Below are 18,800 nucleotides of genomic sequence, written 5' to 3' on the forward strand. Positions count from 1 at the left end.
AGCTTATTTAATAAGCCTTTGTTTAAGATGTACACTTGTACCTTTTTAAATGGCTCACCCTCAGTCCTAGATCAGTCTGCTTTTATGGTCTGACATGAAAAAATACCTTTCTATGGTAAGAGAACAAAGTGACATGAATTTAATGGCGTGTCTGTCAGTGATGGGTGTGCACTTTTTCTCTCATGTTTTAATTAGTGTTTTTCTGCATCTGCAGAAACCAGTAGGACATTGGTTTGTCAACATTCCTAACAGGGTATGCATCCTGTGTGTACACCTTTCAAAACCCTGCAAAAAATGTAATTACTCACACGTAATATACATGAAATTGATCATTAGATCTTGAGAAGCGTTTGTGATTTAAGTGCTTTCCATTCCACCGATATTTTTTTTCCACACATGTTTAGAATAAATCTTAGCTCTACTGTATGTAGAAAAAAGAGAAAGCTTGACAGACTACCTTTGTGGAGGAAACATTGGTGCTTGGATAAGTTCCTATCCACAAAACAAACAAAAATTCCCAGCTCGCTTTCCTGCCAGCCCCTAACAAACCAAATTGACCCCATCTAACAATTCACGTTAAAAACAAGGGGTTTAGTTTTCACACATTTGCAAATGTATGCGTAAGCTGCAGCAGCCATGTCACAGCACCTCAGTGTAGTGCAGTCCTAACGCTATAATTGTGAGTCTCCTATGTTGGTGCACATATATAATAATGGATAGATTAAGGATAGGTATGCTTGGAGGGAGCCCACCCCTCAAAGGTATAGGGACGCAAATGATACCCAGAAAAAGCACAATGGCAGTGAAGGTATCCAGTGCGTACAATCACCAGTTCGCCAACAGTCCAAACAAATGACAACCACCCCAACCTATAACTTTGCAGCAAGGAGCAAATGGAAGGTCAACACATGTTAAAAAAGAAACCAAAATTCCCAGCTCATTTACCAGCCAGCCTGCAACAAACCACATTGACCCTATGTAACAGTTCAATCCAGTGCATCCCCTCGCCAATGTACAAACTAGGTATTTAGCAAAAAATCCTGCACATCGCTATAGATCTGGCATTTATTGTATCATAAAGAGGCTTGCCTCACAGATCCATTAATGCATTTTGGCAGAGAAGACATCCTTAGTCACAGCTTATGACTAAGGCTGACTTCTTTGCTGAAACAAGTTACAGGATCAGTGCTGTAAGCCTCTTTGTAATACAATGAATACTGGATTTTATAGCTGTGTGCAGAATGTTTTGCTAAATATCTCGGCTGCAGGTAATAGGATAATTAAAGAGCAACTGCAGTCTGCTCACATAATTTGAAATAACTGACGGTCCACTTTAAGTTTGACAAAACAGCTAGAGAGCAAGCTTTAAATACTTAATTTGGATGCTAAAGTAGGGCAAACTGTACTTGAGGATGGCATTGTGATCTGTCCATGCATATGGTAGGATAGTGGATGAAAGGAGGGCTGGAGAGGTCCTGATGGATATCAGTATGTGGTCTATATGAGAGAATGTTCTGTGGGGGTGGGAATAGTGAGTAAATTGCCGCCTTGCAGGGTTGGCTTCTCGCCAGGAGTCAAGAAGGGTGTGTGGTTGTAGCAGTTGCTGAAAAGTGAGTTTCTTGGGGCTAGAGGGTGAAAAAGGTGATCTATACATAAAGGGGTAAATCACCTGGTTGGAGTCTCCACTAATCAATAAGGTGCCCTGTTTATGCTTGGTGATAACTTGCAGCAAGTGGGAGAGAAATGAAGTAGGATTGCGGTTAGAGGCATAGTAGGAAACTACTGTTACCTCTTCATCAATAGGTGCCTTGAGAGAGTTCTGTATCTGCCTTCTGGATCTTTAGTCTCTGCCCAGAGCGTAAAGGGGGTTATACGATGAAAGGCGATTAAGACCACTCTTTGCTTGGTGTCCGCTGAAGCAGTAAATACCTGAGGGTAGGCCGGGCCAAAGGATTTGGGGGTGTGCTTTTTAGTGAAGTATGTCTCTTGCAAACAGATTACATGAGCTTTGGTTGAGCAAAGGAAGGTAGGCCTTGACTCGTTTTATGTGGGTTGTTTATGCCTTGGGCGTTAAGGGTGATTAATGGGGCCATAGAGGGAAGTGGAAATGAGGCTGATTTTAGATATGTGGCCTTGAGTGGGACCACCTCCCGGGGGGAGGAGGGAGAAGGGACGAGTGAGTAGAAAGAATCGTGATGGAGATAGTTGTATATGCTGTGTAGGGTGACATGCGAGAGTCAGGGGGAGGGAGAAAGGTGAAAATGAGTGACTTGTCCATCTGAGTGGGTCAAGTGGACCTAATCAGAGGGGGAGGCGTCCTAATAGGGTCTACACAGGACCTCTGAGGGCAGTGGTGGGTGCTGCAGTGACGATCAGCGGGGGTCACACCAGCCGTGCATTGTAGGCAAGTGATGAGGGCTATACCAAGTGAAAGGGTCAGATTATGGAGCGAAGCTAAGGGTTATGGCATGGTGGGGAGCCACGGTGTTACCCGTAGTTCAATGGAACCAGGTGTTGGTACCTAGAAATGGGAACACTCGCCTTGGAATGCAGGTGAACACTGAGGTTAGTGATCAGCTATTACAATTGGCTACAGCAAACATCTGTGTGACACCCTGAAGCGCCACGCAGTGTGGGTAGAGTTGAACAGATACCTGTACTGTCCCCGGGATATGATCGTTTCTGCGTAGTGTATTAGTGCATAAACGTAACCACCAAAGCTGTTCATTTTACGGAACAGAGAGGCACTCTGGAAAACTGTCTGCACATGAGTTCTCAGAGAAAACATAAACAACAATTTAGGATCTTATAGGGATCCGATAGTAAGTAAGGGTGGGTATAGAACTGGTGTGAGAGGAGAGATTGGCGTTCTCCGGGAGTCCATGCAAGCCACGGGCTGGCAACATTCAAACAGAAGATATGCATGAAATAAGAACTGTAAAGTAACAGAACAATACTAGGCTTAGTTGGACCACTTCCTTTTCTCCTAACGACCTCATACTGCACCCAGAAGCGGGTAAAAGGAGCAGTAGCAATGGTAATGTGTCCGCCAACATAGAGGGAGGTCATTGTTGCCAGGAAAAAGAGGAGAGGTGTCAGAGAGCCAAGTCAGTCAAAAGTGAGGGTACGCACAGAGGTGTGAAGTGAGATGCTCAGCAGTGGTGGAGGTCACCATCAGTCCATTTAGTCAGTTGGAGCCACAGGGGGAGAGGCAAATCTGTCTCGATTGGAAGAGCCTTATTTGTTCGCTGCAGGCTTAGTGGAGGGAGCCTTCGGTGGTGAGACGGAAGCAGAGTGTTGGTGCTGGCATTGATCCCTGGGTGGAGATGATGAGGTACCAAGGTGCAGATCCTGGAGGAGGGATTGTAGATCCTCTTGTGTTTTTCAGGAATACCTGCAGCCTTCATAGGTGAATGGAAGGGAGAAAGGAAACCCCCCAACTGTAGTTGATGTGGTGCTGTTGTAGAACCTGGAGCTGTGGTTTAAACTATCCGCGCTTGGAAATGGTTGTTTGGGAGAGATCGGTGAATAGATGGTATTTGTGGCCTTGGCATTTGAGGGAGTCCCATTACCGTGCTGCGGTAAGGAGCTTCTCTTAATTATGGTAAAAATTTAGTTTGTCAAATATGCTGCGTGGAGGGGCCTTAGGTTTGTGTGGGGGGGGGGGGAGCTCTGTGAATGCAGTCCATTTCCAGGCGTTTGATGGGAATGGATGGGGAAAGCTCCTGGAACAGGGTGGTGACAATGTATTGCAGATAGATTATAGACTGGACGGATCAGCTTGGGGTGCCGCCATCACGGCAACCCTGGACAGGTAAGTGCCCTTATAGTAAAAGTTATCAGCTACAGTATTTGTAACTGTTGACTTTTAATTTTTTCTTTTTATACCGGCTCGAACTCCGCTTTAAGAGCTACTGTCTAAATCGGTTCATATGGGTTACTGCACAATGGCAGATTTATTGTAGTTTTAGTGTAAAATATAAGGTCTCATTCACACCTATGTGTGTGCATTACCACGCTTGGTTTAATGTGCCTGCATAGGTGTGAAAGAGCCCTTAGGCCGTGCAGCTGCTGCGTCTCCATACACTTACATGGGCCGCCTGCATGGAGCACCTGGTAGCTCAAGCTGCATAAACACATGGCCCATTCACAGAATTTTGGCCTCAGCGCTCATGTGACTAAAGTTTAAAACAGGTTTAGGTGCATTTAGCATTTGTAACTGGGTCCTAGACACACAAAATTCCATTTTTCCTAAACACAGCTAAACTGACCATATCTAATCGCAGGTAACAGCTCAGTGTGAACTGCACCATTGAAACCTCAATATGTGTAGTATCATGTTCTCTAAAGGCATATAAACATAGGTTTGACATTCCCTCCCACCTTTTTAATTTTTATCTACAGGTTAGACATCTCTTTCACTCCAAGTCCTCTTCCCTGATCCTTGATAAACCTACTGCTTTCAAATATTTATGTGCTCAGGGGCCACACCAGTTACATTTAATATCTTCCATTCACCGCATCCTCCATGAGTCGACCCCTCTCATAGAAGCCACTCACCACTACATGAGGAAATGGACCCCCCTCTTAGGTAAATCCACAACGATCCAAACATGGGATAAGATTTGGTCCTCTATCTTTAAATCCTCCAAATGTGTGACCCAAAAGGAAACCTCTATAAAGATCCTTATGTTCTGGTACAGGACCCCCAAAGTTTTACACAAATTTGACTCTTCGGTTTCATCCCACTGTTGGCGATGTGGAGTTGAAACTGTTTCTTTATTCCACATCTTCTGGGAGTGAGCTCTGATATACGGCCCTTCTGGCAGAATGTAGGGCAACTAATCCAGAGGGTGGTAGACGTAGCTCTCCCGCTAGACCCCTTGAACTGTCTACTGGGGCTTCCTGTTAAGGGCCTAACCAAAAAAGTTAACAGGTTGATCTCTTACATCTTACTTTTAGCCAAAAGAATTATTCCATTATGGTGGCTGTCCAACACATCACCCCTTTGGCTCAGATTTTTACATCTGGTGGCCGAGATCCGGAGGATGGAATATCTAACAGCCTCTGTAAACCAATTTGATAAAGTATGGGAGCCATGGGATCAATCGGCATATGGGTCTCAAACTAGTGGACACATCGGAAAATGTCTTAATCCAAAATTAAGTATTGTTTTTCCCTCTCCACCCCCCTCCCTTTTTTTCTTTTTTTTTTGTACGCTATTTGGTGCCTATCTGATTACTTTGTTAGTCTACATGTAGCCTCCACAAGATTGTTTACTGTTTCATTAATGTATATGCTCTTGGATTCTAAATCTTACTATTCACATGTGAGTTTGTTATATAACTATTAAAAAGCTGTGCGGATCACCCCTGTGCTCTGCACTATGGACATTGTTCACCTGTTCTCTTCAGTTTCATATTTACTATTTGTAACCATTATGCTTATACTACTGGTATAATGTGCATTGTATTTTGACTTTTGTATTTGATTTTACTCTTATAACCCAATAAAAATTACAATTTTGAAAAAATAACATAGGTTTGACAATGCGAATGAGGCCTTAAGCCGGCCATAGATGGATCGAATCTCTGCTGAATTGGCCGAGCTTCAATCCATCTATGAGCAGGCCGATTGTACCCAAGCCAATTGACTTGGGTACAACCAGCATGTCTGCTATAGGTGCTAGCAGTAATCATGTTCTCCTGGCAGGGACAGCTCCCCGCTGGGACAACACAATAGCTCCGCAGGAGGGACCCCCCCCCATCAATAAAGTCAGTGTTGATGGGGGGGGGGAGCGATCGATTTTGATTGCAGGAAAGAAAATCGCTTTGTCTATGGCTTGCCTTAATCTTTGCTAAGAAGTGTCTTACTTGACTGTTAGCTGTCAGCAGGTGCTCTTCTATGTTTCTTGCCAACAGTGTTGAACCCAGCAGGGTTAAAAATAAAAATTCCGATTTATGTCCTCTGATTTATTTTTGGTGGTAGGGGGCAATTATATCCGGTGAAATATTTTTATGTTTGCATTTTGAACCGTTGATGAGCTATGACAGGCATGGAGGTTTTTCCTGTGACCCTGAAAATATGCATCAGTTGTTTGGAATATTACCAGTCATTACCTCATCCTGTTTCTATCAGGGGATAAGTACTGAACTACATTAATGTACCAAATAAGCCCGTAACCAGAGGGGGTGGAAAACTAAAATGAAAACAAAAGCTTTCCATCACCTTTGAAAACACATAGATGCATGGATCCATTGTGTTTATACAAGGACTAATTATTTCGTAATTTCTCATCGTGGCCTGTGTAATGAGATGACACCCCCAAGCACACAGCTGTGGAGAACCGGACAATGATGTCCTTTACTTTGCCATTGGTAGCGATGGGCTCTACTAGCTGATGTCATTGATAGGTTACTTCATATATTAACAGATCCGTCTCTTTGTTGTCATGTACCAGTCCCCGTTGGCTTTCTATGTTGGATGTAGCTTTTACTGTCACTTGCAGAATGAGGAAGAAACCTTTTTCCAAGAACTTACTCCATGCATATTGACTTCATAACAGAAATCCAGTGTAATGCTCAAATTTACGAACCTTTTCTATGAAAAAAAACATGGGTTTATTCAGGAAAACAGTAGAAGACGAGGAGCTTGGTGAACATATACGGCATACAGTTACTGAATGGCAGGAAGAATCAATGGACTATGAGAGCGTACACCAGCACCCTCACATTTCATTGAGAACTACTGTTCAAGCCATCGGCAGCAGAGGTTTGATGGTACTTGTAGTTTATTCATTCACAGCACTCTGTGAATTAATGACACAGCTGTGTGGGATATGCACTGCAGGGCCGCACTTTTTTTAAATGCTGACAGGTTTCTGGGAGAGGATCCCCCATGCACTGTCACAGGTAAAGGGGGGGGGGGGGGGCAGCAGCTGTATCAGTTTACATGTTTCAACCCAAATACGGGTGGAACATGTAACCTGTTCCAAAGGTCGACCTGTCCTTTAAAGAGGAAGTCCTCTTTAATTGTCCTTCCTCTTTAATTGTACCTACAGGTAAGCCTATAGTAAGGCTTACCTGCAGGTACTGTAAATATCGCCTAAAAAACTTGAACCGTTAAGGCGATATTTATCATATACGCTGCTGCTGACCTCATTGGCACATGCACACTGAAGGACCGGCCTGCTCATGCCGTTTCTTCAGGGCCAGTGCCAGGACCGGCAGCACCCACGTGCATGCATGGGAGTGACGTCATCGTGGCTCTGGCCAATCACAGCGTCGGAGCATGTGAACTTGGAAGTAACTCCAGGAAAGATGTCAGCTGTGTGCCGGTGCCACTGCAGGGCATCGGTCTAAGGTAAGTATTTCATAATGAGCTATTATGTGATGCATACTAGCTCATTATGCCTTTGTCCTGCAGGTTTTTTTTTTTGGGGGGGGGGGGGGCTTTGTTTTGGAGGTTTACAACCTCTTTAACTATTGATCGAAAACCACTTCCCTGTTTGTGATCAGTCAAATGTCTTGTACAATGTACACTATAGATCAATTGTACCTACCAGAAGTGATCAGTTGGAAAAGCAATTGATCATTTATTAAAGCAGGTACGGCCACCGCTAGGGAGCTCCTGTGAGATCCTCTCTCCAGACCGACCTTGGATGCAGCATCAGTCTTCGGAAATTTATAATCCTGGCAACTGAGGAAGGCCTGTGTGAGAAATGCTACTTGCATATAATAACCTGATAATGGTGCGCTATAATCAATTTCCCATTTTGTAGTGCACCAATAAGCTAAAGTGAATACTTAAAAAAAGAGGTATATATAAATCCGTGTTATATATGGAAAAGTGCTGAGTGTAATATATGCCAACATGTATATATGTATTTAATTATATTTTGCATAGCACTTAGCACCTTATTTTGCACATGCTTGTGGGCATATATTGCACTTTTCCATATCTAACACGGATTAATATATACCTCTTTTTTTATTTAAGTATTCACTTTAGCTGATTGGTGCACTACAAAATGGGAAATTGATTATAGCGCACCATGATCAAGTTATTATATTTATTTGGGGTGTCGGAACACTATGCACATGGTTGCAGCTTACTCATTAAGGTTTTTCCTATTTTAGTTTCTATCACATATACATTGCCATATCATGCTTGGGTCCATGTTTTCTTTGTACTACTTGCATATACATAAGCAGAATTTAAAGAACATTTATTTTGGGTATTGGTGGTGTTGGGAGCTTTCTAATACACCTCTTTAAGCGCACGTTAAAATGTAATTGTCCCTAAAATCCAGTTAGTCCCTGATTGACGCTTGTCCCCGTATCTCCGAAGGGTATTTGAAAGAGCCTGTTCATATGATTTGGACATTGTTGTGTGTTAAAATTCTCCCGATTGCTGTCATTGCTGTAATCCTCATTTCCATTACTGGAATTCTTTTACATGCTGTAGCCAGTGGAATCAACACAGGATAAGGGCTGTTGAGAATAACCTAATACTTCCTCTAATGAGGGCGCAGTTCACACCCTCTCTGCCTACTCCCATAACACTTCCGCAGTGGGTTTTGACAAGAGGTGCCATACACCAGCCCAGTGTCCCTCCTGTGTCTGTAAACATCCCATCTGATTTCCTGCCTTTGTAACATAATCACATGTATCGCAGAGCTGTACAGCAGCCGTAGGCAATCTCGCTTTGGCAGACTTCACTGCCCCGGGTCACTGCAGTTTAATTTCCTTTTGTGGGAAAAGGAATGCTACAGTAATGAGATGGTCATCATTTTTAATTATGTGGACTATCTGCTTGTGCAGCAGGTATCATGACATATACTATATGGGTCAGGTCAAATGAACTGGTATTTTAGATTTAGGAAGGTGTCAGCAGATTGAATCACCCACCTGCAGATCTTACCTTTTAGGGAGTCTAGGGCTGAGATTTCCAGCAATCTGCTATACATTTGTGAAGAGATCTTGCGTTCCCAGTTCATTCTCCTTTATTTTACAGAGAATATAGCCAAGGATCAGGGCTGGTGCCGAATATCCTGCAGCATATTTAGGTCAGGGGGTGGTTGACACTTTAAGTCTGATTCCTACGGTATTGAATTGTATTGTAACTGTACTGTTTGTCCTAACTTTGTAAAGCGCTGCGCAAACGGTTGGCACTATATAAATCCCGTATAATAATCTGTCCTAACTGACGTATCATTACAGTCTGTTTTGAGACAGGCAGTTAACTTGTTGCAATTTCCTTTTGTACTTTCTCGGGTCTGACTTATGACTTGCATTCATTACCATTACACAGCACTTTACTGTTCCCTTCCATCATAACACAGAAAACAGGAAATGAACTCTCACTGCAGACTGCAAGGCACCTGCACAGCCATGGCATCCTGCTGATAGAATGTCCTAAGAACAGCCCCCATTATTCCAACTGATAGCGAGCAGTGGAAGGACCAGTGATCATGGGTACAGTGCAGTTACCTATAGCTACCAATCAGATTTGAGAATATTCCTGCTACATCTACTAATGGGTATCTACCAGTGTTGCCAACCTACCAGATTGAAATTTACTGACACAACACCCAAAATTTACTGGCACAGCCAAGTTTTTACTGGCATTTCCAAAAGGTGCAAATTTGAGAACACTATGCAATTAGCAATATGATTTAAGGTGGATAATAAGGCAAAAAATGTATTTTGTATTTTATTTTCGATATAGTAAGTAAGTAGCACAGGGACAGGCCTCAGGAGGGCAAAAACTTAGAATGGGTGGCACACACACATAAAACTGACTCTCACAGTGACACTGGCAGCAGTGTGCATCAGCACAGATGATGATGAGACCTAATTGACAAAACACGTCCCCTCCTGAGTCACAGTCTCTCTCCAAGCCAAGTGGTCCCTCCAGTCTAAACGGCTCTGACTGTCCCTGTCCCAGTATGCCTTGCTCCCATACCGCAGACCCACACGAAGGTCAGGCCGCTCTGCTTGGTTCCATTGCACCATTACATCACACGACCTGCTCAGGTGCCGCCTCCGCCAGAGCTGCCCGATCACACTGTAACATGCACTCGGATGGTCTCAGCTGGCTCCAGACCAACCCGAACATCACAGCTATATTTTTTACTGGCAACCTTTTACTTTTACTGGCAGGAGAAAATTGCCTGTTTTTTTACTGGCTGCCAGTACAAATACTAACGGTTGGCAACACTGGTATCTACTACATCGGTTAAATTTTACTTTCCAATATTTAATGCTAATATTTCCCTCCCAAGGTTTTCAGGCAGTGCTGCCTTATTCCGGAGCTTGAAGCTGGACTCCCAACAGAAGAACCTTTTAACTATGTTCTTTAATCGTGACAAAGGATAAAAAATCCACACCAGATGTATTTTTAAAACTCAGATATTGCCTTAAAAAAGTAGCAGTGATATCATTACAGTGCTGTGCATAACTTGAGCAGAGCTGTGGGAGGGCCCCAGTAGGCCCCGCCCACTTAAGGTTGTTTATAGAAAAAATATAGTAGGGGCAGAGACTAGACCAGCCATCCTGCATGAGGAGAGAGAGCAGCAGTGACCAGTCTTTATTACAGGTAGCTGCTGTGGAAAGATTCACACTGGATTAGTGCACAGATCTGGAAGAAATACACAAAGCACACTAAAATAGCAAGGTCTGCTTACTTAAGGTCTCCCCCTTCCCTAAAATGCTAGTGTAAAAAAAAAAGAGAAAAATCTGGTGCCTAGGCGAAGTGATATCCTCGTTCCGTTGAAATTCTTGAGAATACTGAATAGCCCAAGTCTCATGAAGGGATGATCCTGTACTGTGCTGCAGCATCTTCTCTCATGATTTTAGCTATTCAGCATTACCAGGATCCTTGTTGAAAGGAGACCGTCACCCCAGGGAAGTATATTATGTAACCATTTTTGTCCCCAAGTGTTTTTTTTTTTTTTTTTTTAAAGAGTGGGGCCACACTGAATTACCAGAACTTGCCTGAATTGCAAGGTTTGCTTTAAAATGAAACCCCAGGCAGAAATAATAAAACACCAATTAAAGTGATATTAAGCCCTTCCCACTGCCACTTCCCAGCCCTTTAAAGGGGTTGTAAACCCTCAAGGTTTCTCACCTTAATGCATTAAGGTGAAAAATCTCCGGTCATGCAGCAGCCCCCCCAAGCCCCCCTTTTACTTACCTGAGCCCCGTAATTCCTGTGACAGGAACGAGCATGCCAACTCCATCCGGTGTCTCGTGTCCTGATTGGATAGATTGATAGCAGCTCAGCCATTGGCTCCTGCTGCTGTCAATAAAATCCAATGACACAGGTCCGGGGGGGGGGGGGGGGGTGGATCAGGGCTGAGTACTGCTGCCTGTGTCAATAGACGCAGCAGCAGGACTCAGGAGCACGCCCGCATGGGTGTCCTGAAGGAGAGTGCTTTTCCGACAGGGCACTCGAGAAGAGGAGGAGCCACCAGCACTGCTGAGGGACCCCAGAAGAGGAGATTTGGGGCCACTCTGTGCAAAACCAACTACGCAGAAGAGTGAAGTATATGTTTGTTATTTTTTTTAAAAAAGAGGATTTTGTAACTTTAAGAGCTTCTACATGCCAGGAGGCGGAGACAGACATTTGGGTCATGTGACTGCTGTGATTGGCTTTCACATGATCGCAAATTTATCAATAGCAATTATGCAACGAGAGCTTTCCAGTCACCGATGATAACTGTGCTGGGAGTGCACACTTCGCACAGAAAAGTGTTTTCATAGGGCTTCATATATGCGGCCTCTCTGCGTTAAAGCCCACCTGCCAAAAGGCCGCATATATGTGTATGGCCAGTGAGAAGAGATGAAAAGTTCCTTTTTAATACTAAACATGTCATACTTGCAATGCAATGGTTTTGCAGCCCCAACTCTATTCTTCTGGGGACCCCCGCTTGCGCTTCTGGTTCTTTCTCTTCGGCGAGTGCCCCCATAGTATGCCACTTCCTATGTGGGCTCGCTCCTGAGCTGCCTTGTCTGCATCCATTGAAACAGACTGGGCAGCTCGGGCCTCGTCCCCTGATTGCCTGGGTATTGGCCTCCTATATAGGAGCACTTTGAGCTAGTCGGGCCCTGTTCTGTTTACTTGTGCTGACAGTGAAGATGCTGACTGGTGAAGAGAGCAGAGTTGACCTCATTATTGTACTGCTGCTTCTTCAATGTCCAGTCACAGTCTGTATGGTTTAGCTTCAGTAGAGAATAATCGGGGTCACCAGCGTGGGGGTGCTGTGTGAGAGGGTTGTGTAAATCTTGGGAATAAATGAATGAATAAATCCAAATCCTTGGCAGTTAAACAGCTCACCTGTATGTGTTTCAGCAGCGTAGTTCACTGCTTTATGCTTTAAAGAGAAACTGTCAAAAATAATCACTTTTCAGGCTGATATCATAAATACAATGGTTTTCAATCGGCACTCAATGATGCTGCCTTTTGTGTAAATTTAATAATTTATCATTAACGGGGTTATAGTTTCCATTACCCTCTGACATATTCAGGACAGCAGTGACTGCTCCCTCACTTCCTCGTTCTAGTTTTCCAGGGTGTCCAGCTGCTGCCTATGAAGCCTCCAGTGCTCTGTGAGCAGGGCCGGACTTACCATTGGGCTTGACTGGGCTCAAGCCCATGGGCTCCGCAGGCCCCGCCTGTTTACGTTTTAAACACTAGACGTCTGCGCTATAGCCAAAAGACGGCTGCAATTTACTCCAATTGCCGGGAGGACGTCCCTGGACATCCTCCTGTTTACTTCCCGAATGCGCGCGGGCGCACATCGGGGAAGTTCTGTGATGACTGTGTCCCTTGAACTCAGCCAATCACAGATCGTGCTAAATGACCAATCACAGCGGCCATTTAGTACTCGATCGCAGTGTCCAATAGGAGATGATCTCATATGTAAACATATGAGATCATCTCTCATAGCTGGCTTTCCCTCCTCACACAGAGACAGTGTGTGAGGAGGGAGAGCGAACGGCTACAGCATCAAAGTAAAAAAAAAGGGGGGGAAAATAAAGTGCTCACAGTGCCATCTGTCCCCAGTGCCACCTGTCGGTGCCATGTATAAGTGTCACGTGTCAACAGTGCCACCTATTAGTATCATCTGTCAGTGCCACGTGTCAGTGCCACATATTAGCGGCATCTGTCATCAGTGCCACATATCAGTGCCATGTCAGTGTCATTGTCCTGGTGCTCCAGGGCCTTCAAAAGCGTAATAGGTGTTCAACAATTTAGATGTGTAATTTATGCTCCTAGAACACCTGATGGTGCTCCCTGCATATTGGGCCTCTCTAAGTGGCCAGCCTGTGAAAAAGTCCAACAAATGTGGTATCATAATACTCAGGAGGAGTAGCAGAATTTATTTTGGGGTGTCATTTGTGGTATACACATGCCATGTGAGAGAAATAACCTATTACAATGACAATTTTGTGAAAAAAAAATCTTCATTTTTAGATGAATTTAATGTTTTTAATAGACTTCAGCAATTAACATAAATTATGCACTTTTGTTTAGTTGTTTGTTCATAAATCCTGATCTCTATTTTTATTCTCAGTTTATCCTGAATTGTGTAGCTCTAATACATAGCTTGTGTATGTATCATTTTGTTCTATATAAAGTAATGCATAGAAGGTAGGGCCCGAAAGTGACTCAAGCCCAGGGGCCCCCACCACCCTAAGTCCTGCCCTGTCTGTGAGTGACGGCAGTTTTCTCTGTGCATGGTCATGGAACTCCCTGCTGTCACTGATATTGTGCAGGCAGTCTCCCCCACACAGCTTCAGGTGTTGGAAGCTTCATATGCAGCAGCCAGACACCTTTGTGACATCAGAGCCAGTACAATCAAAGGCCATTTCATGTGCAGGGTGCAATTATATCTATTTATATATATTTATTTTTTTTGCCGCTGCCTGAATACTTTGGTATTGTGTGAGAAAACTACACATTTATGTATCAGGAGGCTGTGGCTACATGTTTCAGGAGCCTGTCCCCCTTTCTCGAGTATTTTCTGGCCTGCTTGTCTGAAAACGCTGATTGACTAGCTGTTATACTGATTGAGTGGCTTATGTATTTCCTGGGTTACAGAGTATACAGATTAGGTGTTTTGATTTAACTCTGACTTTCTTTTCTCTGTAGAAAACAAATTCTCTTGCACACAAGTATGTTAACCAGGCGATCTATAGCTCAAGATGCATAATGACTCAGGCCTTGCTGCCCTGCAGGATGGGGTTATCCGAACAGTCAAAAAAGGAATAAAAAGGAGAGGGCCCACCTCATTGTGCATTATCCTTAGATAGGTTTATTAAAAAACATACTAAAAACTACTCACAAGCATGTGAAAGAAAACCGCAATATATAAGCCTTTAAAGGATGGCACTCGGTTTAATAGCCACAGTCTCCAAATGACGAAAGAGAGGACGTAAAGACCACCGCAGGCTGGTGCATTTTGAAGGATAACCTTCTTCCTCAGTGCCTTTATATTGGTGTTTACTTTCATAGGCTTGTGAGTAGTTTTTAATTTTTTTTTTTTTTTTAATAAACCTATCTAAGGATAATGCTTCCTCTCCTTTTTATTCCTTTTTTATTCCTTTTCTTGCGCTGTGCTTGTTCCAGATAAGTCACCCAGAAAATAATGAAGCTAGTGACTGTCAGACAAGCTTGCCCTTTCAGAAGGAGGTCAGCAGTGGCAGGATAGGCATTTCCTTTGGTACCGACTTTAACAAAATTGGCCATCGGTCACAAAACTTGAGTTATGCTGGACAGACTGAGCAAGATTTTAATAATCATCAACTTGAGTTTAGGATGAAAACTAAATAAATAATAGCCAATGTGGTGGTATGATCTGATCGTTGAATCGTCGCTTTCGCAAATGTGCTTTGCTTAAGTGTGTATACTTTTATATAAACTGAAGATGTCTGTTTCTGCAATGGAGGAGACTTTTCATGAAGCTCAGGCACTTCTGTCAGGGAAGACACCAATGATTCCCCTAAATGTTTCTTCCCAGCCTACCACTTTTTCCCCTACGAATGATAGACAGTCTTCGCATGATTGTTAAAGTATATCTAGATCATGGATTTTTTTTATTGTCCTGAATAGAGTAGGGAATGGTTAAAACCATGTTCTTCACTTTCTGTGCTGGAGAAAGAAATGAATGGAAATCTCTCCAAATGAGGAGAAAATCCACATAAATCCTTTTTTTGGTGACATCCCTTTTTCAGATTTCCAATTTGCTATTACTTTTAGTGCCAGTAACTATGATCACCAGGGCAAAAAGGAGCTGACAGTGGCTAAACTCCCCCAGTCACACATTTCCATCCAAAAATGATCAAAATGTTTGTTTTGGTTTTAGATATACACTATATTACCAAAAGTATTGGGATGCCTTTACACCCACATGAACTTTAATGGCATCCATGTCGTAGTCCGTAGGGTTCAATATTGAGTTGTCCCACCTTTTCCAGCTATAACAGAGAAGTGTGTCTATGGGAATGTTTGACCATTCTTCCAAAAGCACATTTGTGAGGTCAGGCACTCATGTGGATGACTCTCTGCTCTAATTCATCCCAAAGGTGTTATAGCGGGTTAAGGTCAGGGCTCTGTGCAGGCCAGTCAAGTTCCTCAACCCCAAACTCCCTTATCCATGTCTTTATGGACCTTGCTTTGTGCACTGGGCCAAATCATTTGGTGGAGGGGGATTATGGTGTGGGGTTGTTTTTCAGGGCTGGGCTTGGCCTCTTAGTTTCAAGGAAGGGAACTCTCAAGGCATCAGCATACCAAGACATTTTGGACAATTTCATGCTCCCAACTTTATGGGAACAGTTTGGGGATGGCCCCTTCCTGTTCCAACAGGACACTGCAACAGTGCACAAAAGCAAGGTCCATAAAGACATGGATGAGCAAGTTTGGGGTGGAGGAACTAGACTGGCATGCAACCGAGTCCTGACCTCAACACCTTTGGGATGAATTAGGGTGGGGGCTGTGAGCCAGGCCTTCTTGTCAACATCGGTGCCTAACCTCACGAATGCGCTTCTGGAAGATTGGTCAAACATTCCAATAGACACACTTCTAAACCTTGTGGACAGCCTTCCCAGAAGAGTTGAAGCTGTTATGGCTGCAAAGGGTGGGCCGACTCAATACTGAACCCTACGGACTAAAGACCCATACACACTATCAGATTTTTTGTAGTGCAAGGGCCTGCCTGATTGCATACAAATTAAAACTCCTAAGGTTTGACCTCCATGTTATATGGTTTTGGTAAATCTGAAGCAAAAAATCAGCAGAAAATCTGATAGTGTGTATCGGGCTTTCGACTGGCATGACATTATAGTTCATGTGCATGTAAAGGAAGGTGTCCTAATAATTTTGATAATACAGTGTACTTTGGGAGAAAACATAGACAACTAATCGCAATGATAACGTTTTCTTTTTTTGTGTGTGTGTGCGCGTGTGTAGTAGATGTATTTAGGTACTTTTTATATGTTTAAATGAGAACCTAAAATGACCAGACTGCTGCATGTAAAAATGGCAGTTGGCATGATCACTATACCAGGTTTGGGGTACTTGGGCAGGATATGCAATATGCTGAGATCAGGTTTGGTCACTTGATTCATTGTGATTTACATGTAATAATGTGATTGCATTCATTTATTTTATTGTTTGTTTCAGCAGGGACAAATGTGGACGTCATAACCCAGACCCAGGTAACCACCAAGTATGCGGCTTCCAGTGCTCGGACCGTTGGCCTTAAAAATCGAGCAGGCGTTTCAAAACTGGAAAGGCTGAATATTATTCAAACAACCGAGTGCAGTACTGAGTCAGCCCTTACAGCCAGCTCTGTGACTACGACAGAACTATCCAGCGAAATCTCTGCTTCTTCTGCTTATGGTAAATCGGTTTAATAATCTTTTTAAACATTTCCTTCTCCAAGTTCAAGCCAAAAAAAGTATATTATTAGCAGCTCCGTCAGCACTGCATAGTTGTGAATGATGTATATTATAACTTGAATTCCATTTTTTAAACAGAGAGTGCCAGCAGTCAGAATACTCTTAAGTCTATCATGAAAAGAAAGGATGAGAAGAGCAAGTCTTCAAATACCAAGAAAAATCTTCAGTTTGTTGGCATTAATGGCGGGTAAGCCTCTATATAATAAAAATAAAAAAACACCTACAACCTGTCTCTGCTTGTCACTTGCTTGGCCAGTTTAGAGGATTTTGCGTAGAGCCAAGGGATATGCAAAGCTGTTCAAAAATAGGCTTTGCTCTCATGTTTATTGGAAAACAATACCTTTTTAAGCTCGTGTTCAGCTCGTAAGATCACATAACTTAGACACCTGTCCCTACAGGGACTCTTAATCTCCAGGAAAATGCATTAGTTACTACAGTAAGTACAGGATATAAATACTTTGTGATGTGATTCGTGTGCATCTTCCTGGAATATGTGCTGACCAGCAATGCAGGAGTTATAGCTGCATGAAATTATTTTATTACCAAGTGTGTAATACTTTAAATGCAAGAACACTGCTGGCACATTTATAATCCTAGCAATTTATTATGAAAGTGTTAGTGGAGAAATTTATCAATTTTGCTGCACTAGATATTGCAAAACAGGAGCACTGAAACAGACTGAAATAATCTTTTTAAATAATCATAATCCTCCTCTGCTGCTTAAAAGTAGTACTGCAGAAGTAAAAATCATATGCCTGACCTCTTTCTAATTGTGTGCGGTGTGTTAAATGAAAACATGTCCTTATTTGTTTCAGATCTTTTCACAGCAGTTCAATTTTTTTCCCCCAGATTGCAGTAATTGTGGTCAACAACATACAAAAACTGTTGCTGATCTTTTACTAGTAAAGAGGCCGTATGATCTGTATTAGTAATACAATGTGGGCATCACAGTGGCTAAGTGGTTAGTGCTTCTGCCTAGCAGCACTAGAGTCATCGGTACGAATCCCAACCCGGCACTACCTCCATGAAGTTTGCATGTTCTCCCTGTGCCTGTGTGGGTTACCTCTGTGTACTCCAGTTTCCTCCCACACTCCAAAGAAATGCTGGTAGGTTAATTGGCTCCTGTCTAAATTGGCCCTGGTATGTGTACGTATGAATGTGAGTTAGGGACCTTGGATTGTAAGCTCCTTGAGGGCAGGGACTGATGTGAATACATATTAAAAATATGTAAAGTGCTGCATAAATTGACAGCGCTATATAAGTACCTGTAGTAATAATATTAACAGCAAGAAGATTTTATACAAAGCGATTCACAAAAAACAAAGGGCTATATAAAAGAAGCTGAACTCCCAGATAAGAAAATATTGTCTATAAACAATAGGTGTATGTATTCTTAAGTAGAATTGTGGTGTGCTTTGTGTAGTTCTTCCAGGTCTGTGCAGTAATCCCATGTGATCGGTAGTGGAAAATTTCTCCCCTGCATTGCTAGTCAGTGTAGGTGGAGGATCAATTCACCACTGCTTTCTTTCCAAGACACCCCTAACAACCTTAGGAGAAAACCTAGAGGTCCTTGATACCCTGCTTGAGAGAAGCTGATTTAGATAGTAATAATTCTTCTGATAAACCATTCCATCTCACGGTACTGGTGAGCTAGAGCAGGGTTCTCCAAACTTTCTAAACAAAGTTTATTGTCCTTCAGACTTTACAGGGGCCATATTATGGCCACTGTGAGTAGAAAATGTCCCGACATAAACGGGCATTAACAATGCCCCATCATTGGTATCAGCGGGAAGAATAGTGTCCTATCATTGGTATTGGTTGAGCAATAGTGCCCTA

At 43.0% G+C, this 18,800-nt stretch overlaps 1 protein-coding gene across 5 annotated transcripts in view; it reads left to right on the forward strand.

Annotated features, from left to right (window-relative positions):
* Window positions 1-18,800, forward strand: part of KANK1 (KN motif and ankyrin repeat domains 1) — a 246,825-nt gene that overhangs the window by 211,466 nt on the left and 16,559 nt on the right. For 4 of the 5 annotated variants that reach the window (XM_077475001.1, XM_077475003.1, XM_077475004.1 and 1 more), the window contains 2 exons: window positions 16,687-16,905; window positions 17,043-17,151. In XM_077475001.1, the coding sequence (XP_077331127.1) occupies window positions 16,687-16,905; window positions 17,043-17,151 (328 nt within the window). The remainder of the gene's footprint in view (window positions 1-16,686; window positions 16,906-17,042; window positions 17,152-18,800) is intronic. The other variant, XM_077475007.1, reaches the window with a different exon arrangement.

The sequence above is a fragment of the Lithobates pipiens genome, unplaced genomic scaffold (assembly GCF_037356315.1).
Source record: "Lithobates pipiens isolate NorthernLeopardFrog02 unplaced genomic scaffold, aLitPip1_a1.2 Scaffold_13, whole genome shotgun sequence".
Classification (NCBI taxonomy): Eukaryota; Metazoa; Chordata; class Amphibia; order Anura; family Ranidae; genus Lithobates; species Lithobates pipiens.